The following is a 23,203-nucleotide window of genomic DNA, read 5'->3' as shown; positions in this document are numbered from 1 at the left end:
GAATCAATATCACTAAGTTTTCTCACCCCATGTCAAGGCCCAGCCCCCCAAAACAGCTGTAGCTCCACCCTATATCAAGGCCCAGCCCCCAAAACAGCTGTAGCTCCACCCCATATCAAGGCCCAGCCTCAAAAACAGCTGTAGCTCCACCCTATATCAAGGCCCAGCCCCAAAAACAGCTGTAGCTCCACCCCATATCAAGGCCCAGCCCCAAAAACAGCTGTAGCTCCACCCCATAAAGGCTCAGTCCCAAAACAACAAAATCCAATGTGATTGGTCCATGAATTTCATGTCATCATGAGAAAAGGGTTTTATTTGGTGCTTTACGTGAACAAGCAAAAACATTGAGGAGGTTGACAACTCATTAACATGTACAAGGATAACAAGTGTCACAAATGATTTTTTTGTCTCAGTGTAACTTATCGACATGGCATCAGCTTAAACTAAACAAAGCAAACTTGAAAATATGCAGGCGTTGGTTGTTGTGTCTCATTGCATCGATACTCTATCGTCATGCATCGATACCGTCAAGTTATATCACATATAACAGGGTATAGCAGCGCTTGAAGAAAAAGTACTTGGTTAATAATAATATTACAAAATGTACGTCATTGTCGCTCCATTGTTTTTAATGACATTTAATTTGATCATAAAACACAATGACAAATGCTCCTTCGATATGTTCCTAATGTACAAGGTGTAATATGTTGTCTGTGGATAACAGTAAGACCATGTACCAACCTTCAACAAGACAAAGCAATCTAACAACAACTAGAAGTAGTTTGAGTCTTTCTCTACATCTTGTGTTTTCAGGCGGGATCAGTCTCAGACACTACCGACCACAGTCCTTCAGCTGACTCAGAGGTAACACAAACTCAAATACAATATATAAAAATCATGTTTTGGCAAAATCATGTAAGTTTAGTAACACATTGGAAATTAAACAAAGAATATCACATTTGAAGTTAAGGTCCTTAAATCACTAAATAAATACAATGTCACAATATTGTATCCCAGTATTTTACACAGTCTTCCTTCACCTTAAAATCAAATTCAAGCATGAAACCGCAGCCAGTTGGTTGATGGGCTCATTCCCTGAGGACTAGATTAGAAAAATATTACTACATCATTTACAGATTATTAGATTTTTTACAGATAAACGCTCACTGTAGGCTGGTTTCCTGGACACAGATTAAACCTAAAACCTAGTACCTTACTGAAACCCTGACTGAAACCTAGTCCCTGACTGAAACCTAGTCCCTGACTGAAACCTAGTCCCTGACTGAAACCTGAAACCCTGACTGAAACCTGAAACCCTGACTGAAACCTAGTCCCTGACTGAAACCTATTCCCTGACTGAAACCTAGTCCCTGACTGAAACCTGAAACCCTGACTGAAACCTGAAACCCTGACTGAAACCTAGTCCCTGACTGAAACCTGAAACCCTGACTGAAACCTATTCCCTGACTGAAACCTGAAACCCTGACTGAAACCTGAAACCCTGACTGAAACCTGAAACCCTGACTGAAACCTGAAATCCTGACTGAAACCTGAAACCCTGACTGAAACCTAGTCTCTGACTGAAACCTAGTCCCTGACTGAAACCTGAAACCCTGACTGAAACCTAGTCCCTGACTGAAACCTAGTCCCTGACTGAAACCTAGTCTCTGACTGAAACCTGAAACCCTGACTGAAACCTAGTCCCTGACTGAAACCTAGTCCCAGACTGAAACCTGAAACCCTGACTGAAACCTGAAACCCTGACTGAAACCTAGTCCCTGACTGAAACCTGAAACCCTGACTGAAACCTATTCCCTGACTGAAACCTAGTCCCTGACTGAAACCTGAAACCCTGACTGAAACCTGAAACCCTGACTGAAACCTGAAACCCTGATTGAAACCTAGTCCCTGACTGAAACCTGAAACCCTGATTGAAACCTAGTCCCTGACTGAAACCTGAAACCCTGACTGAAACCTAGTCCCTGACTGAAACCTGAAACCCTGACTGAAACCTGAAACCCTGACTGAAACCTAGTCCCTGACTGAAACCTAGTCCCTGACTGAAACCTGAAACCCTGACTGAAACCTGAAACCCTGACTGAAACCTAGTCCCTGACTGAAACCTAGTCCCTGACTGAAACCTGAAACCCTGACTGAAACCTAGTCCCTGACTGAAACCTAGTCCCTGACTGAAACCTGAAACCCTGACTGAAACCTGAAACCCTGACTGAAACCTAGTCCCTGACTGAAACCTAGTCCCTGACTGAAACCTGAAACCCTGACTGAAACCTGAAACCCTGACTGAAACCTGAAACCCTGACTGAAACCTAGTCTCTGACTGAAACCTGAAACCCTGACTGAAACCTAGTCCCTGACTGAAACCTAGTCCCTGACTGAAACCTGAAACCCTGACTGAAACCTGAAACCCTGACTGAAACCTAGTCTCTGACTGAAACCTGAAACCCTGACTGAAACCTAGTCTCTGACTGAAACCTGAAACCCTGACTGAAACCTAGTCCCTGACTGAAACCTGAAACCCTGACTGAAACCTAGTCTCTGACTGAAACCTAGTCCCTGACTGAAACCTAGTCCCTGACTGAAACCTAGTCCCTGACTGAAACCTAGTCCCTGACTGAAACCTGAAACCCTGACTGAAACCTGAAACCCTGCCTGAAACCTAGTCCCTGACTGAAACCTAGTCCCTGACTGAAACCTGAAACCCTAAATGAAATCTATTCCCGAATTAAACCTGAAACCCTGACTGAAACCTAGTCACTGACTGGAACCTAGTCCTTGACAAACCTCGTCCCTGACTAAAACGCATGTTCAATGGAGATCAAACCCCCATTGAAAGTGCTTCTTCGTCTAGGACTTGGTTTAACTTTGCCCGGGAAACGGGCACTATAAAGTCTAAGCTCCAGGTAGTCAATCTCAGGAGAGTTTCTTGCTGTTGTTGGAGCCAGAGCCAGTGTTGTGTTGGTTATTGATAAAGTCCATGATGAGCTGAGCTGTCTTGCGAGGTCGCTCCATCACCACAGAGTGACCACAGTTGTCCAGCAGGTCCACCTGACAGTCAGAGACAGCCTCCTTCAGCATAGATGATCCAGAAACATCCACCACCTGATAGAGGAAGAGAGGAGAGGAGGGAGGGAGTCCAATTAAGAGGAACACTCTTGGACCCATTTCTATCTAGAACCTAAACGTGTTCTTTGGCTGTCCCTATAGGAGAACACTTTGAATAACCCTTTTTGGGTTCCAGGTAGAACTTTTTTGTGTTCCATGTAGAACTTTAAAGGTAGCCTCGTGGTTAGAGCATAGAGGTGGCAGCGTAGTCTAGTGGTTAGAGTGTAGAGGTGGCAGGTAGCCTAGTGGTTAGAGTGTAGAGGTGGCAGGTAGCCTAGTGGTTAGAGGAGGTAGGTAGCCTAGTGGTTAGAGTGTAGAGGTGGCAGGTAGCCTAGTGGTTAGAGTGTAGAGGTGGCAGGTAGCCTAGTGGTTAGAGTGTAGAGGAGGCAGGTAGCCTAGTGGTAGAGGAGGCAGGTAGCCTAGTGGTTAGAGTGTAGAGGTGGCAGGTAGCCTAGTGGTTAGAGTGTAGAGGAGGCAGGTAGCCTAGTGGTTAGAGTGTAGAGGAGGCAGGTAGCCTAGTGGTTAGAGCGTTGGGCCAGTAACCAAAAGGTTGCTGGAATGAATCCCCGAGCTGACAAGGTAAACATCTGTCGTTCTGCCCCTGAACAAGGCAGTGTTCCTAGGCCGTCATTGTAAATAAGAATTTGTTCTTAACTGACCTGTCTAGTTAAATAAAGGTTAAATATATATATACTTTTTAAAGGCTTGGAACTAAAAATGGTTCTCCTATGGGGACAGCCGAATAGCCCTTTTTCTATTCTGTTTTAATCATTACAATTATAAAGACAAACAGTAAATAACCTAAAAATAGTCACATACATTATATTCAAAACAAAAACAAAATCCCTTTTTTCTAAGTGTACAAGTAGTGTATGCACAGCCAATTACTTGCAACTTGTATTACTTGAAATAAAATAAAGATACACTGTTGATTGCTCCCACAGTGTTATTGTGCAAGGTTACGACCCAACGCTCCTGGGATGCTTACCTGGTCATGCTTCCCCCAGATGACCTGTGTTGGGACAGTGATCAGATGCATGTTCTCATGTAAGGAGTGTCTGGACTTCTCTCCTACGATCTCCATGAACACTGAGGAAAGATAGAAGAATACCTATTCACTGAGGAAAGATAGAAGGATACCTATTCACTGAAGAAAGATAGAAGAATACCTATTCACTGAGGAAAGATAGAAGGATACCTATTCACTGAGGAAAGATAGAAGGATACCTATTCACTGAGGAAAGATAGAAGAATACCTATTCACTGAGGAAAGATAGAAGAATACCTATTCACTGAGGAAAGATAGAAGGATACCTATTCACTGAGGAAAGATAGAAGGATACCTATTCACTGAGGAAAGATAGAAGGATACCTATTCACTGAGGAAAGATAGAAGGATACCTATTCACTGAGGAAAGATAGAATACCTATTCACTGAGGAAAGATAGAATACCTATTCACTGAGGAAAGATAGAAGGATACCTATTCACTGAGGAAAGATAGAAGGATACCTATTCACTGAGGAAAGATAGAAGGATACCTATTCACTGAGGAAAGATAGAAGGATACCTATTCACTGAGGAAAGATAGAAGGATACCTATTCACTGAGGAAAGATAGAAGGATACCTATTCACTGAGGAAAGATAGAAGGATACCTATTCACTGAGGAAAGATAGAAGGATACCTATTCACTGAGGAAAGATAGAAGGATACCTATTCACTGAGGAAAGATAGAAGGATACCTATTCACTGAGGAAAGATAGAAGGATACCTATTCACTGAGGAAAGATAGAAGGATACCTATTCACTGAGGAAAGATAGAAGGATACCTATTCACTGAGGAAAGATAGAAGGATACCTATTCACTGAGGAAAGATAGAAGGATACCTATTCACTGAGGAAAGATAGAAGGATACCTATTCACTGAGGAAAGATAGGATACCTATTCACTGAGGAAAGATAGAAGGATACCTATTCACTGAGGAAAGATAGAAGAATACCTATTCACTGAGGAAAGATAGAAGGATACCTATTCACTGAGGAAAGATAGAAGGATACCTATTCACTGAGGAAAGATAGAAGGATACCTATTCACTGAGGAAAGATAGAATACCTATTCACTGAGAAAGAAAGATGAGGAAAGAAGGATACCTATTCACTGAGGAAAGATAGAAGGATACCTATTCACTGAGGAAAGATAGAAGGATACCTATTCACTGAGGAAAGATAGAATACCTATTCACTGAGGAAAGATAGAAGGATACCTATTCACTGAGGAAAGATAGAAGGATACCTATTCACTGAGGAAAGATAGAAGGATACCTATTCACTGAGGAAAGATAGAAGAATACCTATTCACTGAGGAAAGAAGGATATATTCACTGAGGAAAGATAGAAGAATACCTATTCACTGAGGAAAGATAGAAGAATACCTATTCACTAAGGAAAGATAGAAGGATACCTATTCACTGAGGAAAGATAGAAGGATACCTATTCACTGAGGAAAGATAGAATACCTATTCACTGAGGAAAGATAAGTGCATAGTTATTCCTCTACACATGCATATACAATATGCACCACAAAACCCAAAAAACATTCCACCAGGTGTGATTGACAAGTCTGACAGAATCATTAAATTATTCAATGAATGTTTTTGAAGCAGATATTCAAACCAAGTCCCTCACACTCTCTATAGAAGTCGTTGTTTGGAACTCGAACATCCACCAATCCCTGAAGAATCTGGCAAAAGAATAATGAAGGTTATTGTAAGGAACCATGCAGTAGATTGTTGTTCAAAAAAAGAAATGCCAACAAGTAGAAGAGAAGCTTTTCAGTAGTTCTAGTAGTAGTCGTCCAGGTTTTTTGTTGTTGTTGTTATTGACTAAATCCTGAAGATGTTGACCAGCCGCCAACAACAACAAAACTAAGACCTGGATTCAATCCGATCAGCAGTAGATCTGCGTGATCGTGCGCATGACATTAATTTTCGATTGAGCCGAAGGTATGCACCGTTTACCATGAATGTGTTCTCCACGAACGCGGAAACAATGCTTTGAAAAAGTCCAATTGCCCGACAGAGTGCGATCAGATTGAATCACGGCCTAAGTAATCCCAACTGAAATACCTGTTGAGGGATCTTGAAGCGTACGAAAGAGCAGAGTTTGAGCATATTGTCCATCTCCTCTGGGGTAGAGGGGATCAGAGGGATGCCCTGGGGATCCAGGCTCCCACTCAGTTCCTGGTCCTTCTCCAACTCCCTCAGACGCTCCACAAACGGACTCTCGGTAGGAAGACCTGAAAAAAAGACCACCATTTTTTAAATTTTTTTAAATCTTTATTTTACTAGGCAAGTCAGTTAAGAACAAATTCTTATTTTAAAATGACGGCCTGGGAACAGTGGGTTAACTGCCTGTTCAGGGGCAGAACGACAGATTTGTACCTTGTCAGCTCGGGGGTTTGAACTTGCAACCTTCCGGTTACTAGTCCAACGCTCTAACGCTCTAACCACTAGGCTACCCTGCCTGAACAAAAATATAAAACGCAACATCAAATCAAATTGTATTTGTCTCATGAGCCTGAATACAACAGGTGTAATAGACCTTACAGTGAAATGTTTCTATACAGGCCCTGAACCAACTATGCAGAGTATAAGGAAAAATACAGTGTTAAAGTAATTACTAAAATAAACTGAAGTAAAGAAAACAGAAAAATAACAAGTAATTAAAGAGCAGCAGTAAAATAACAATAGTGAGGCTATACTCAGGGAGTCCGGTGCAGAGAGTCAATGTGGAGGCTATACTCAGGGAGTCCGGTGCAGAGTCAATGTGGAGGCTATACTCAGGGAGTCCGGTGCAGAGTCAATGTGGAGGCTATACTCAGGAGTCCGGTGCAGAGTCAATGTGGAGGCTATACTCAGGAGTCCGGTGCAGAGTCAATGTGGAGGCTATACTCAGGAGTCCGGTGGAGTCAATGTGGAGGCTATACTCAGAGTCAATGTGGAGGCTATACTCAGGGAGTCCGGTGCAGAGTCAATGTGGAGGCTATACTCAGGAGTCCGGTGCAGTCAATGTGGAGGCTATACTCAGGGAGTCCGGTGCAGAGTCAATGTGGAGGCTATACTCAGGGAGTCCGGTGCAGAGTCAATGTGGAGGCTATACTCAGGGAGTCCGGTGCAGAGTCAATGTGGAGGCTATACTCAGGGAGTCCGGTGCAGAGTCAATGTGGAGGCTATACTCAGGGAGTCCGGTGCAGAGAGTCAATGTGGAGGCCTCAGGGAGTCCGGTGCAGAGTCAATGTGGAGGCTATACTCAGGAGTCCGGTGCAGAGTCAATGTGGAGGCTATACTCAGGAGTCCGGTGCAGAGTCAATGTGGAGGCTATACTCAGGGAGGGAGTCAATGTGGAGGCTATACTCAGGGTGCAGAGTCAATGTGGAGGAGGGAGCAGAGTCAATGGAGGCTATCAGGGAGTCCAGAGAGTGCAGAGTCAATGTGGAGGCTATACTCAGGGAGTCCGGTGCAGAGTCAATGTGGAGGCTATACTCAGGGAGTCCGGTGCAGAGTCAATGTGGAGGCTATACTCAGGGAGTCCGGTGCAGAGTCAATGTGGAGGCTATACTCAGGGAGTCCGGTGCAGAGTCAATGTGGACGCTATACTCAGGGAGTCCAGCAGAGAGTCAATGTGGAGGTGGAGGCAATGTGGAGGCTATACTCAGGGAGTCCGGTGCAGAGTCAATGTGGACGCTATACTCAGGGAGTCCGGCGCAGAGTCAATGTGCGGGAGCACCGGTTAGTTGATGTAATATGTACATGTAGGTAGACTTAAAGTGACTATGCATAGATAAACAGAGAGTAGCAGAATAAAAATGGGGGTGGGAGGGTGCAAATAGTCTGGGTAGCCATTTTATTAGCTGTTCAGGAGTCTTATAGCTTGGGAAGTTGTTAAGAAGCCTTTTGGACCTAGACTTGGTGCTCCGGTACCGCTTGCTGTGCGGTAGCAGAGAGAACAATCTATGACTAGGGTGGCTGGAGTCTTTGGCAATATTTAGGGCCTTCCTCTGACACTGCCTGGTATAGAGGTCCTGGATGGCAGGAAGCTTGGCCCCAGGGATGTACTAGGCCGTACACACTACGCTCTGTAGTGCCTTGCGGTCGGAGGCCAAGCAGTTGCCATAACAGGCAGTGATGCAACCAGTCAGGATGCTCTCGATGGTGCAGCTGTAGAACTTTGAGGATCTCAGGACCCATGCCAAATCTTTTTAGTCTCCTGAGGAGGAATAGGTTTTGTCGTGGCCTCTTCACGACTGTCTTGGTGTGATTGGACCATGATCCACAATCATGGCACCACACTGTGTTGTTACCTACACTCACCACAAGGGGGCGGCCCTTCAGGAAGTCCAGGATCCAGTTGCAGAGTGAGCTGTTTCGACCCAGTGTCCTTAGCTCAGTGATGAGCTCTGAGGGCGCTATGTTAGGGGGAGGGACGAGCTCTACAGCCGAGTACAAAAGTTGAAGAACATTCCGCACATCCAGGTACTTTCCGCAGGTGGAGTTGTCGACAAAACTCACAGAAAACAGGAAGGGGAAAAAACCAAACACTGCTGCTCATGTTCCCAGGTGGGGGGGTGGAAGGTCCTATATATAGGGGCAGTACTCAGTGACATCACTTCCTGAAACAGGTAGGTACATTTAAAAAAAAATGTATAACATAGTTTCACAATATTAACATTCAATGTATCAAAATATATGATCATACACAGGGAATGTGATCAATATTTACTCTACTCAGAGTCTCACAACTCGCTGGTTTTCTGACCCTCCCAAAAGATAGAATTTGTAGATAATTGGCCCTCTTTCTGGGACTCACCCACAAACAGGACCTGCATGTGTAAGCCTGGCCTGCTGAGGAGTGATGGACTCCATCCTAGCTGGAAAGGTGCTCTCATCTTATCTACGAACATAGACAGGGCTCGAACTCCCCTAGCTCCACAATGAGATAGGGTGCAGGCCAGACAGCAGGCTGTTAAGCCAGCCTGCCAGCATAGTGGAGTCTGCCACTAGCACAGTCAGTGTAGCCAGCTCAGCTATTCCCATTGAGACCGTGTCTGTGCCTCAACCTAGGTTGGGCAAAACTAAACATGGCGGTGTTCGCCTTAGCAATCTCACTAGAATAAAGACCTCATCCATTCCTGTCATTATTGAAAGAGATCGTGATATCTCACATCTCAAAATAGGGCTACTTAATGTTAGATCCCTCACTTCCATGGCAGTTATAGTCAATGAACTAATCACTGATCATAACATTGATGTGATTGGCCTGACTGAAACATGGCTTAATCCTGATGAATTTACTGTGTTTAATGATGTATACTCCCTGGTATACAGAAAATACCCAAGCTCTGAAGCAAGCTTCCAGAAGATTGGAATGGAAATAGTGCTCCTCCAAACTGGAAGTCTTCCGACTAGCTTTGAAAGACAGTACCGTGCAGTATCGAAGAGCCCTTACTGCTGCTCCACCAATCTGGAAGTCCTCTGACTAGCTTGGACTGACAGTACCGTGCAGTATCGAAGAGCCCTCACTGCTGCTCCACCAAACTGGAAGTCTTCCGACTAGCTTGGACTGACAGTACCGTGCAGTATCGAAGAGCCCTTACTGCTGCTCCACCAATCTGGAAGTCCTCTGACTAGCTTGGACTGACAGTACCGTGCCGTATCGAAGAGCCCTCACTGCTGCTCCACCAAACTGGAAGTCTTCCGACTAGCTTGGACTGACAGTACCGTGCTGTATCGAAGAGCCCTCACTGCTGCTCCACCAATCTGGAAGTCTTCTGACTAGCTTGGAAGGACAGTACCGTATTGAAGAGCCCTTACTGCTGCTCGATCATCCTACTGTTCCAACTTAATTGAGGAAAATAAGAACAATCCTACATTTATTTTTGATACTGTTGCAAAGCTAACTAAAAAGCAGCATTCCCCAAGAGAGGATGGCTTTCACTTCAGCAGTGATAAATTCATGAATTTCTTTGACGAAAAGATCATAATCATTAGAAACCAAATTACGGACTCCTCTTTAAATCTGCGTATTTCTCCAAAACTCAGTTGTCTATACAGAACTACCAGGACCTCAGATCAATGGAGACACTCAAGTTTTTTAAATCCTGTTTCTCTTGACCCATTCATGGAAATATTCATGGCCTCTAAACCTTCAAGCTGCATACTGGACCCTATTCCAACTAAACTACTGAAAGAGCTGCTTCCTGTGCTTGGCCCTCCTATGTTGAACATAATAAACGGCTCTCTATCCACCGGATGTGAACCAAACTCACTAAAAGTGGCAGTAATAAAGCCTCTCTTGAAAAAGCCAAACCTTGACCCAGAGAATCTTAAAAAACTAAAAATCAGCCTATATCGAATCTCCCATTCCTCTCAAAATGTTTTGAAAAAGCTGTTGCGCAGCAACTCACTACCTTCAAGAAGACAAACAATGTATACAAAACGCTTCAGTCTGGTTTTAGACCCCATCATAGCACTGAGACTGCACTTGTGAAGGTGGTAAATGACCTTTTAACAGCGTCAGACCAAGGCTCTGCATCTGTCCTCGTGCTCCTAGACCTTAGTGCTGCTTTTGATACCATTGATCATCACATTATTTTAGAGAGATTGGAAACCCAAATTGGTCGACACGGACAAGTTCTGGCCTGGTTCAGATCTTATCTGATGGAAAGATATCAGTTTGTCTCTGTGGATGGTTTGTCCTCTGACAAATCAATTATAAGTTTCGGTGTTCATCAAGGTTCTGTTTTAGGACCAATATTGTTTTCACTATATATTTTACCTCTTGGTGATGTCATTTGGAAACATAATGTTGGGAGAAATCATAGTTTTAGTACTGTAATAGTAATTTCAACAATCTGTATCTGAGAGTTATATGCATTTCATTATATACAGAATATATATATTTGGGGTGGCAGGAAGCCTAGTGGTCAGAGCGTTGGGCCATAACTTTCACTGCTATGCGGATGACACACAGCTGTACATTTCAATGAAACATGGTGAAGCCCCAACATTGCCCTCCCTGGAAGCCTGTGTTTCAGACATAAGGATGTGGATGGCTGCAAACTTTCTACTTTTAAACTCGGACAAAACAGAGATGCTTGTTCTAGGTCCCAAGAAAGAAAGAGATCTTCTGTTGAATCTGACAATTAATTTTAATGGTTGTACAGTCGTCTCAAATAAAACTGAAGGACCTCGGCGTTACTCTGGACCCTGAGCTCTCTTTTGACGGACATATCAAGACTATTTCTAGGACAGCTTTTTTCCATCTAGGTAACGTTGCAAAAATCAGAAACGGTTCTATCCAAAAATGCAGAAAAATGGATCCATGCTTTGTCACTTCTAGGTTAGACTACTGCAATGCTCTACTTTCCGGCTACCTGGATAAAGCACTAAATAAACTTCAGTTAGTGCTAAATACGGCTGCTAGAATCCTGGCTAGAACCAAAAAATGTGATCATATTACTCCAGTGCTAGCCTCCCTACACTGGCTTCATGTCAATGCAAGGGCTGATTTCAAGGTTTTACTGCTAACCTACAAAGCATTATGTGGGCTTGCTCCTACCCATCTCTCTGATTTGGTCCTACCGTACATACCTACACGTACGCTACGGTCACAAGACGCAGGCCTCCTTACTGTCCCTAGAATATCTTAGCAAACAGCTGGAGGCAGGGCTCTCTACTATAGAGCTCCATTTGTATGGAATGGTCTGCCTACCCATGTGAGAGACACAGACTTTTATTGAAGACTTCTCTTCAGTAGATTCTATAATTGAGTGTAATCTAGCCCAGGGGTGTGAAGGTAAACGAAAAGGCACTGGAGCGACGAACCGCCCTTGCTGTCTCTGCCTGGCCGGTTCCCTCTCTGCCTCTGACCCTATTACGGGGGCTGAGTCACTGGCTTACTGGTGCTCTTCCATTTCGTCCCTAGGAGGGGTGCGTCACTTGAGTGGGTTGAGTCACTGATGTGATCTTCCTGTCCGGGTTGGCGCCCCCCCTTGGGTTTGTGCTGTGGGGGAGATCTTCATGTGCTGTCGGCCTTGCAAACCCACAGTTTCATCCGCTGTCTCGGTGGCTGGTCACAGACAATCCGCAGGTGAAGAAGCCAGATGTGCAGGTCCTGGGTTGGTGTGGTTACACGTGGTTTGCGGTTGTGAAGCCAGTTAGACACACTGCCAAATTCTCTAAAACGAAGTTGGAGGCAGCTTATGGTAGAGAAATTAACATGAAATTCTCACAACAGCTCTGGTAGACATTCCTGCATGCCAATTGCACGCTCCCTCAAAATTTGAGACATCTGTGGCATTGTGTTTTTGTGACAAAACAGCACATTTTAGAGTGGCCTTTTATTGTCCCCAGCACAAGGGTCAATGATTATGTAATGATTATGCTGTTTAACCAGCTTCTTGATATGCCACACCTGTCAGGTGGTTGGATTATCTTGGCAAAGGGATAAATGCTCACTAACAGGGATGGAAACAAATTTGTTCACAAAATCTGAGAGAAATAATATGTTTGTGCGTCTGGAACATTTCTGGGATCTTTTATTTCAGCTCATGAAACACCATGTTTGCGTTTATATTTTTTGTTCAGTGTAAATAAACATCTAAGAAAATGATCCCGAAGGCCTGTTGGCATAAGGAGTTCTATAATTCATAATATAATTCATAATTTGAGCATTTATTTATTAATTGTGAATTAACATTAGGAATATTTCAACCCCACAAACACACCCTTGTTAAAAAGACAATTACATTATAGAACAGGTAGCATATATTTAAAAAATAATAATAATAAATAAAAAGTGTTGTTATATGATTGCAAACTTACGGGAAACTCTGTCACTATGGACATTTTCTGCAGCCATTTTGAAAAGTTACTTTTAGAACTGTAAGCTGTACCTGCCGGACAGATGAGGGTGACACTGCAAAGGTCGTTGGGGTAACGGGCAGCGTATACTCCAGCAACGTTTCCTCCCATGGATGTGCCCACGAGATGGAAGGGCCTCTTGGTCAGACGGACACTCTCCACGAACTGGACACACACAGAGGGGACACAGAGACATGTTGTACAGGTACTGGATTGCAGCATGAAAACATACCAGTCGCAGTTCACAGCAGCCGCTAAGGAAGAAATCATAGTTTTAGTACTGTAATAGTAATTTCAACAATCTGTATCTGAGAGTTATATGCATTTCATTATATACAGAATATATATATTTGGGGTGGCAGGAAGCCTAGTGGTCAGAGCGTTGGGCCAGTAACCGAAAAGGTTGCAAGATCGAATCCCTGAGCTGACAAGGTAAAAATCTGTTGTTCTGCCCCTGAACAAGGCAGTTAACCCACTGTTCCTAGGTCGTCATTGAACATAGGAATTTGTTCGTAACTGACTTGCCTGGTTAAATAAAGATAAAATGAAATACAAAAATAAATATATATACACACAGTATAATATAATAAGTTCCCATTTTTCCCTAAAACATTTTCTATCTTTATGTATCAGTATATTTTAATTCAACCATATGATTTGGCTCTGAATTTCTGTCATTTTTTCCCGGAGGATAATATTGAAAATGTAACCAAGCTTTTATGGATTCTTTGAGGAAATGGGATGTGTCCATTAAGTCCATTAAGAAATAATGCAGTAACGAAGTCACAAGATATGATTTGTATAAAAGTAAATAGTTTGAAAAATAAAAAAGTGAGTTGGTCTTTTTCTAAGATTTTACATGAGATCCAACTCATATTTACATATAGTTTGAATCCATGAGGCTTTCAGTGATTGATTCAAAGCTTCAATGTTCTTTATGTTCAGCCCTCCATTGTCATGTTTATTATAGATGTATTTCCGTTTGACCTTTTCTGGTAAACTGAAAGATCTAAAGATGTAAAGATATTGGCTTCAAACTGCAGAAATGGGGATGGAAGTGACAAGAAGAGACAGACGAACTGAGAGACAATGAATGTGTTTATCAACCACATTAACAAAGACAAAGCTTTATCTTTCCACTACAATAGTCTTTCGTCAATCTTAATTAGTTTCAACTAAATGGAATGTACAGTGCATTCGGAAAGTATTCAGACCACTTGACTTTTTCAACATTTTGTTACGTTACAGCCTCATTCTAAAATGCATTAAGTAGTTTTTTCCCCCCTCATCAATCTACACACAATACCCCAGAATGACATCACAATACCCCATAATGACATCACCATACCCCATAATGACATCACAATAGCCCATAATGACATGACAATACCCCATAATGACATCACCATACCCCACAATGAAAAATAAAAAACTGCCTTTTAGAAATTCTTGCAAATGTATTAAAAAAATTAAAAAAGGAAATATGACATTTACATTCAGACTCTTTACTCAGTACGTTGTTGAAGCCCCTTTGGCAGCGATTTCAGCCTTGAATCTTCTAGGGTACGTTGCTACAAGCTTGGCACACCTGTATTTGGGGAGTTTCTCACTGTCTTCTCTACAGATCCTCTTAAGCGCTGTCAGGTTGGATGGGGAGTGTCGCTGCACAGCTATTTTCAGGTCTCTCCAGAGATGTTCGATCGGGTTCGAGTCCGGGCTCTGGCTGGGCCACTCAAGTACATTGAGAGACTTGTCGCAAAGCCACTCCTATGTTCTCTTGGCTGTGTGGTTAGGGTCGTTGCCCTGTTGGAAGGTGAACCTTCGCCCCAGTCTGAGGTCCTGAGCAATCTGGAGCAGGTTTTCATCAAGGATCTCTCTGTACTCTGCTCCATTCATCTTTCTTCGATCCTGACTAGTCTCCCGTTCCCTGACACTGAAACACATCCCCACAGCATGCTGCTGCCACCACCATGCTTCACCATGCTTCACCGTAGGGATGGTGCCAGGTTTCCTCCAGGCGTGATGCTTGGTATTCAGGCCAAAGAGTTCAATCTTGGTTTCATCAGACCAGAGAATCTTGTTTCTCATGGCCTGAGTCCTTTAGGTGCCTTTTGGCAAACTCCAAGTGGGCTGTCATGTGCCTTTTACTGAGGGGTGGCTTCAGTCTGGCCACTCTAACATAAAGGCCTGATTAGTGGAGTGCTGCAGAGATGGTTGTCCTTCTGGAAGGTTCTCCCATCTCCACAGAGGAACGTTGGAGCTCTGTCAGAGTGACCATCGGGTTCTTGGTCACCTCTCTGACCAAGGCCCTTCTCCCTGATTGCTCAGATTGGCCGGGCGGCCAGCTCTAGGAAGAGTCTGCCTGCAACGGAAAAATGCGGTCTCTCCTTCACTGCAGCCGAGGTGAGTAAAACATTTAAACGTGTTAACCCTCGCAAGGCTGCAGGCCCAGACGGCATCCCCAGCCGCGCCCTCAGAGCATGCGCAGACCAGCTGGCTGGTGTGTTTACGGACATATTCAATCAATCCCTATACCAGTCTGCTGTTCCCACATGCTTCAAGAGGGCCACCATCGTTCCTGTTCCCAAGAAAGCTAAGGTAACTGAGCTAAACGACTACCGCCCCGTAGCACTCACTTCCGTCATCATGAAGTGCTTTGAGAGACTAGTCAAGGACCATATCACCTCCACCCTACCTGACTCCCTAGACCCACTCCAATTTGCTTACCGCTCAAATAGGTCCACAGACGATGCAATCTCAACCACACTGCACACTGCCCTAACCCATCTGGACAAGAGGAATACCTATGTGAGAATGCTGTTCATCGACTACAGCTCGGCATTCAACACCATAGTACCCTCCAAGCTCGTCATCAAGCTCGAGACCCTGGGTCTCGACCCCGCCCTGTGCAACTGGGTACTGGACTTCCTGACGGGCCGCCCCCAGGTGGTGAGGGTAGGTAACAACATCTCCTCCCCGCTGATCCTCAACACTGGGGCCCCACAAGGGTGCGTTCTGAGCCCTCTCCTGTACTCCCTGTTCACCCACGACTGCGTGGCCACGCACGCCTCCAACTCAATCATTAAGTTTGCGGACGACACAACAGTGGTAGGCTTGATTACCAACAACGACGAGACGGCCTACAGGGAGGAGGTGAGGGCCCTCGGAGTGTGGTGTCAGGAAAATAACCTCACACTCAACGTCAACAAAACTAAGGAGATTCTTTATCCCCTTACACTGTGTATAAGACAGTAGATTAGGAATTGTTAGTTAGATTACTTGTTGGTTATTACTGCATTGTCGGAACTAGAAGCACAAGCATTTCGCTACACTCACATTAACATCTGCTAACCATGTGTATGTGACAAATAAATTTGATTTGATTTGATTTGGTGGTTCCAAAATTCTTCCATTTAAGAATGATGGAGGCCACTGTGTTCTTGAGGACCTTAAATGCTACAGAAATGTTTTGGTACCCTTCCCCAGATCTGTGCCTCGACACAACCCTGTCTCAGGGCTCAACGGACAATTCCTTCGACCTCATGGCTTGGTTTTTGCTCTGACATGCTCTGTCAACTGTGGGACCTTATATAGACAGGTGTGTGCCTTTCCAAATCATGTCCAATCAATTTAATTCACCACAGGTGGACTCCAACCACATTGTCGAAACATCTCAAGGATGATCAATGGAAACAGGATGCACCTGAGATCAATTTAGTCTCATAGCAAAAGGGTCTGAATACTTATGGCGTATTGTGTGTATATCGGTGAGTAAAAAATATTATTTCATTTAACATTTTAGAATTAGTGTGTAATGTAACAACAACAACAAAAAAAGTTAAGGGGTCTGAGTACTTTCCGAATGCACTGTAGATACCAATCACATCCACTGGGCCATTGCACCACTTAAATTGGACTTTCTTAGGGAACCCGCTCTGAAAATGGCACATTTCTCATAATTTTCACCGGGCATAAATGGGACCCATGTTGTCCAAAAAGTTATACTTTTGATTTATCTGTCAAATTCATTTCCCCCCCCCAAGAGTCTTCATGATCATCCAGGTGCTTTCAGGTGCTTTTTGGAAAACTTGAGTCAACGTTTTGGACTTCATGGGTCCCATTATGTCTGGTGAAAATCAAACTCTGCATTCCACAGTAAGAACCTCATACCAGGGGTCAGCGTGGTGGTGGTGGGATGGTTTGGGGTCAGCATGGTGGTGGTAGTGTGATGGTTTGGGGTCCAGCATGGTGGTGGTAGTGTGATGGTTTGGGGTCAGCATGGTGGTGGTAGTGTGATGGTTTGGGGTCCAGCATGGTGGTGGTAGTGTGATGGTTTGGGGTCAGCATGGTGGTGGTAGTGTGATGGTTTGGGGTCAGCATGGTGGTGGTAGTGTGATGGTTTGGGGTCAGCATGGTGGTGGTAGTGTGATGGTTTGGGGTCCAGCATGGTGGTGGTAGTGTGATGGTTTGGGGTCAGCATGGTGGTGGTAGTGTGATGGTTTGTGGTCAGCATGGTGGTGGTAGTGTGATGGTTTGGGGTCAGCATGGTGGTGGTAGTGGGATGGTTTGGGGTCCAGCATGGTGGTGGTAGTGTGATGGTTTGAGGTCAGCATGGTGGTGGTAGTGTGATGGTTTGGGGTCAGCATGGTGGTGGTAGTGTGATGGTTTGGGGTCCAGCATGGTGGTGGTAGTGTGATGGTTTGGGGTCAGCATGGTGGTGGTAGTGTGAGGGTTTGGGGTCAGCATGGTGGTGCTAGTGTGATGGTTTGGGGTCAGCATGGTGGTGCTAGTGTGATGGTTTGGGGTCAGCATGGTGGTGCTAGTGTGATGGTTTGGGGTCAGCATGGTGGTGGTGGTAGTGTGATGGTTTGGGGTCCAGCATGGTGGTGGTAGTGTGATGGTTTGGGGTCAGCATGGTGGTGGTAGTGTGATGGTTTGGGGTCCAGCATGGTGGTGGTAGTGTGATGGTTTGGGGTCCAGCATGGTGGTGGTAGTGTGAGGGTTTGGGGTCAGCATGGTGGTGGTAGTGTGAGGGTTTGGGGTCAGCATGGTGGTGGTAGTGTGATGGTTTGGGGTCAGCATGGTGGTGCTAGTGTGATGGTTTGGGGTCAGCATGGTGGTGCTAGTGTGATGGTTTGGGGTCAGCATGGTGGTGGTAGTGTGATGGTTTGGGGTCCAGCATGGTGGTGGTAGTGTGATGGTTTGGGGTCAGCATGGTGGTGGTAGTGTGATGGTTTGTGGTCCAGCATGGTGGTGGTAGTGTGATGGTTTGGGGTCAGCATGGTGGTGGTAGTGTGATGGTTTGGGGTCAGCATGGTGGTGGTAGTGTGATGGTTTGGGGTCAGCATGGTGGTGGTAGTGGGATGGTTTGGGGTCAGCATGGTGGTGGTAGTGTGATGGTTTGGGGTCAGCATGGTGGTGGTAGTGTGATGGTTTGGGGTCAGCATGGTGGTGGTAGTGTGATGGTTTGTGGTCCAGCATGGTGGTGGTAGTGTGAGGGTTTGGGGTCAGCATGGTGGTGGTAGTGTGAGGGTTTGGGGTCAGCATGGTGGTGGTAGTGTGATGGTTTGGGGTCAGCATGGTGGTGCTAGTGTGATGGTTTGGGGTCAGCATGGTGGTGCTAGTGTGATGGTTTGGGGTCAGCATGGTGGTGGTAGTGTGATGGTTTGGGGTCCAGCATGGTGGTGGTAGTGTGATGGTTTGGGGTCAGCATGGTGGTGGTAGTGTGATGGTTTGTGGTCCAGCATGGTGGTGGTAGTGTGATGGTTTGGGGTCAGCATGGTGGTGGTAGTGTGATGGTTTGGGGTCAGCATGGTGGTGGTAGTGTGATGGTTTGGGGTCAGCATGGTGGTGGTAGTGGGATGGTTTGGGGTCAGCATGGTGGTGGTAGTGTGATGGTTTGGGGTCAGCATGGTGGTGGTAGTGTGATGGTTTGGGGTCAGCATGGTGGTGGTAGTGTGATGGTTTGTGGTCCAGCATGGTGGTGGTAGTGTGATGGTTTGGGGTCAGCATGGTGGTGGTAGTGTGATGGTTTGGGGTCAGCATGGTGGTGGTAGTGTGATGGTTTGGGGTCAGCATGGTGGTGGTAGTGTGAGGGTTTGGGGTCAGCATGGTGGTGGTAGTGTGATGGTTTGGGGTCAGCATGGTGGTGCTAGTGTGATGGTTTGGGGTCAGCATGGTGGTGCTAGTGTGATGGTTTGGGGTCAGCATGGTGGTGGTGGTAGTGTGATGGTTTGGGGTCCAGCATGGTGGTGGTAGTGTGATGGTTTGGGGTCAGCATGGTGGTGGTAGTGTGATGGTTTGGGGTCCAGCATGGTGGTGGTAGTGTGATGGTTCAGGGTCCAGCATGGTGGTGGTAGTGTGATGGTTCGGGGTCAGCATGGTGGTGGTAGTGTGATGGTTCGGGGTCAGCATGGTGGTGGTAGTGTGAGGGTTCGGGGTCAGCATGGTGGTGGTAGTGTGATGGTTCGGGGTCAGCATGGTGGTGCTAGTGTGATGGTTTGGGGTCAGCATGGTGGTGGTAGTGTGATGGTTTGGGGTCCAGCATGGTGGTGGTAGTGTGATGGTTTGGGGTCCAGCATGGTGGTGGTAGTGTGATGGTTTGGGGTCAGCATGGTGGTGGTAGTGTGATGGTTTGTGGTTCAGCATGGTGGTGGTAGTGTGATGGTTTGGGGTCAGCATGGTGGTGGTAGTGTGATGGTTTGGGGTCAGCATGGTGGTGGTAGTGTGATGGTTTGGGGTCAGCATGGTGGTGGTAGTGTGATGGTTTGGGGATGCTGCATCAGGACCTGGAAGATTAATTCTGCTCTGTATGAAAGAATTCTACAGGAGCATGTCTGGCCATCTGTCTGTGAACTGAAGCTAAAATGCAGTTGGGTCACGCAGCGAGACAAATGATCCAAAATACATAATCAAGTCTACATGAAAATGGTTTTGGAATGGCCTAGTCAAAGTCCAGACCTAATCCAATTTGAGATGTTGTGGCAGGGCCTGAAACGAGCAGTTCACGCTTGAAAACCCACAAATGACCCTGTTCTGCATGGAAGAGTGGGCCAAAATTACTCCACAGCGGTGTGAGAGACTGATTATCATCTACAGGAAGTGTTTGGTTGGAGTCATTGCAGCTAAAGGTGGCACAACCAGTTGTTGAGTGTAAGGGGGGCAATTACATTTTCACACTTGGGAATTGGTGGTTTTATAACTTTGTTAATGAAGTAAAAATATTTTTTGATATTTGTAAACTCAGGTTCCCTTTATCTAATATTAGGTTTTGGTTGAAGATCTGATTGGCAAAAAAATGGCGCTGAAGAACATGCCTGACGTTTTACCATCTTTTACCAATTGCTGCTACCGTCTCTTATGAGAAACACTTCTGGACATCAAAAAAGCGACTACTCAACACGGACTGGAAGAAATGTTTTCCTTTAACGAGTCCGACGAGAAGGAAATCCTGCTTTCACTGGAACAGGCCCAGGTCCACGCCTTTTGAACAAAGAAACAGACAATATAGAGCTGGCAGGATGTTCCATGCACCAGCAGAACAGAGACGCTACCTCTGTTAAGACGAGGGGTGGAGGTCTTTTTGTCAATAACAGCTGGTGCACGATGTCTAATATTAAAAAGAAGTCTCGAGGTATTGCTTGCCTGAGGTAGAGTACCTTATGATAAGCTGTAGACCACACTATCTACCAAGAGAGTTCTCATCTGTATTATTCGTAGCCGTCTATTTACCACCACAAAGCAAAGCTGGCACTAAGTCTGCTCTCAAGCAAAGAAGCGGCACTCCTAGTGGCCGGGGACTTTAATGCAGGCAAACTTAAATCAGTTTCACCAAATTTTTACCAGCATGTGCAACCACGAAAAGAAAAAAAATCCAAGACCAACTTTACTCCACGAACAGAGATGCATACAAAGCTCTCCCCCGAAATCCTTACAGGCAAAAACTAAAGCAGGAAGTGACCAGTGACTCGCTCATTACGGAAGTGGTCAGATGACGCGGATTACTACGCTACAGGACTGTTTTGCAGCACAGACTGGAATATGTTCCGGGATTCATCCAATGGCAATCTGAAGATGTTTTTTTTTACATTTTTTTTTATCTGACCTTTATTTAACCAGGAAGGCAAGTTCTCATTTACAACTGCGACCTGGCCAAGACAAAGCAAAGCAGTGCGACACAAACAACAACAGAGTTACACATGGAGTAAACAAACAAGCCAATAAACAAGTCAATAAAACAAAAGAAAAAAAGAAAGTCTATATACAGTGTGTGCAAATGGCATGAAGAGGTAAGGCAATAAATGGGCCATAGTAGCAAACTAATTACAATTTAGCAAATTGACACGGGAGTGATTGATGTGCAAGTAGAAATACTGGTGTGCAAAAGAGCAGAAAGGTAAATAAAAACAATATGGGGATGAGGTAGGTAGTTGACTGGATGGGGTATTTACAGCTATGTACAGCTGCAGTGATCGGTTAGCTGCTCAGATAGCTTTTGTTTAAAGTTAGTGAGGGAAATATAAGTCTCCAACTTCAGCGATTTTTGCAATTCGTTCCTGTCATTGGAGCAGAGAACTGGAAGGAAAGGCGGCCAAAGTAGGTGTTGGCTTTGGGGAAGACCAGTGACATATACCTGCTGGAGCATGTGCTATGGGTGGGCGTTGCTATGGTGACCAGTGAGCTGAGATAAGGCAGAGCTTTACCTAGCAAAGACTTATAGATGACCTTGAGCCAGTGGGTTTGGCGACGAATATGTAGCGAGGGCCAGCCGACGAGAGCATACAGGTCGCAGTGGTGGGTGGTATATGGGGCTTTGGTGACAAAACGGCACTGTGAAAGACTGCATCCAATTTGCTGAGTAGAGTGTTGGAGGCTATTTTGTAAATGACATCGCCGAAGTCAAGGATCGGTGGGATAGTCAGTTTTACGAGGGTATGTTTGGCGGAGTGAGTGAAGGAGGCTTTGTTGCGAAATAGGAAGCCGATTCTAGATTTAATTTTGGTTTGGAGATTTTTAATATGAGAGTCTGGACTGAGAAATTAGTCTAGCCAGACACCTAGGTATCTGTAGTTGTCCACATATCCTAAGTCGGAACCGTCCAGAGTAGTGATGCTAGTCGGGCGGGCGGGTAGCGAACGGTTGAAAAGCATGCATTTAGTTTTACTAGATTTTAAGAGCAGTTGGAGGCCACAGAAGGAGTGTTGTAGGGCATTGAAGCTCGTCTGGAGGGTTGTTAACACGGTATCCAAAAAAGGGCCAGAAGTATACAGAATGGTGTCGTCTGCGTAGAGGTGGATCAGAGAATCACCAGCAGCAAGAGCGACATCATTGATGTATACAGAGAAATGAGTCGGCCCGAGAACTGAACCCTGTGGTGCCCCCATAGAGACTGCCAGAGGTCCAGACAACAGGCCCTCCGATTTGACCCACTGAACTCTATCTGAGAAGTAGTTGGTGAACCAGGCGAGGCAGTCATTTGAGAAACCAAGGCTGTTGAGTCTGCCGATAAGAATAAGGTGATTGACCGAGTCGAAAGCCTTGGCAAGATACTTACTATGACTGAGATATGTGGTTGTCTCACCGAGCTAAAGAGTTTCTGCTAAATGACTCAATTGTAAATGTAAAATGTGACTTTGGTACAGTAACAGTATACAGTGTTTACAGTGGTGTAACGTGACAGAGAGCTTACAGAAGAAAAATGTATGTAAATCAATCAATCAACCAATCAGTACCTGTCGTATCCTCTTGACCTGTCCCTCTATGGAATAGTCTCTGGCATCGGTTCGGCTGGTGCCCTCGTGTCCGGGCATGTCAATGCACAGCAGGTGCTGGTGCTTGGGCAGGAACTACAGGTAGAGACAAACAGCACAGTTAACACCTCAACCACACTGTCTATCTACTACAGAAAGACATACAGCACAGTTAACACAGTTATTATATACAAGGTACATCAGTTAAAAACGAAAAACATTACTTGAGTCTACATATCCTGTCTACTTTATCCATTAATGATCCTTATCCTGTCATTACACTACTAACAACACTGTATTAGCGCGTTACAGTATTTAGTAGGTATTAATATTGTTCCAGTAGTAATTAGATCGTTACAGTATTTAGTAGGTATTAATATTGTTCCAGTAGTAATTACATCGTTACAGTA

The 23,203-nt window shown here is 45.1% G+C and overlaps 1 protein-coding gene across 8 annotated transcripts in view; it reads right to left on the bottom strand.

Moving 5' to 3' along the window:
* Positions 1–295: 295 nt before the first annotated feature.
* Positions 296–23,203, bottom strand: part of LOC135541280 (monoacylglycerol lipase ABHD6-like) — a 50,504-nt gene continuing 27,596 nt past the window's right edge. The window contains exons 4-12 of one of the 8 annotated variants that reach the window (XR_010455955.1): positions 22,776–22,889; positions 13,077–13,209; positions 6,250–6,419; positions 5,810–5,864; positions 4,112–4,212; positions 2,714–3,120; positions 1,606–2,456; positions 1,475–1,531; positions 296–1,235 (exon numbers count right to left, since the gene is read on the bottom strand). Coding sequence is in view for 2 of the 8 variants with exons in the window: in XM_064967399.1 (XP_064823471.1) it covers positions 2,932–3,120; positions 4,112–4,212; positions 5,810–5,864; positions 6,250–6,419; positions 13,077–13,209; positions 22,776–22,889 (762 nt within the window). In the remaining 6 variants the exon portion in view is untranslated. The other 7 variants (XR_010455953.1, XR_010455951.1, XR_010455954.1 and 4 more) reach the window with 7 other exon arrangements.

This window comes from Oncorhynchus masou, chromosome 6 (assembly GCF_036934945.1).
Source record: "Oncorhynchus masou masou isolate Uvic2021 chromosome 6, UVic_Omas_1.1, whole genome shotgun sequence".
NCBI classification, from domain to species: Eukaryota; Metazoa; Chordata; class Actinopteri; order Salmoniformes; family Salmonidae; genus Oncorhynchus; species Oncorhynchus masou.
This window is presented reverse-complemented; position numbering and strand designations above follow the sequence as displayed.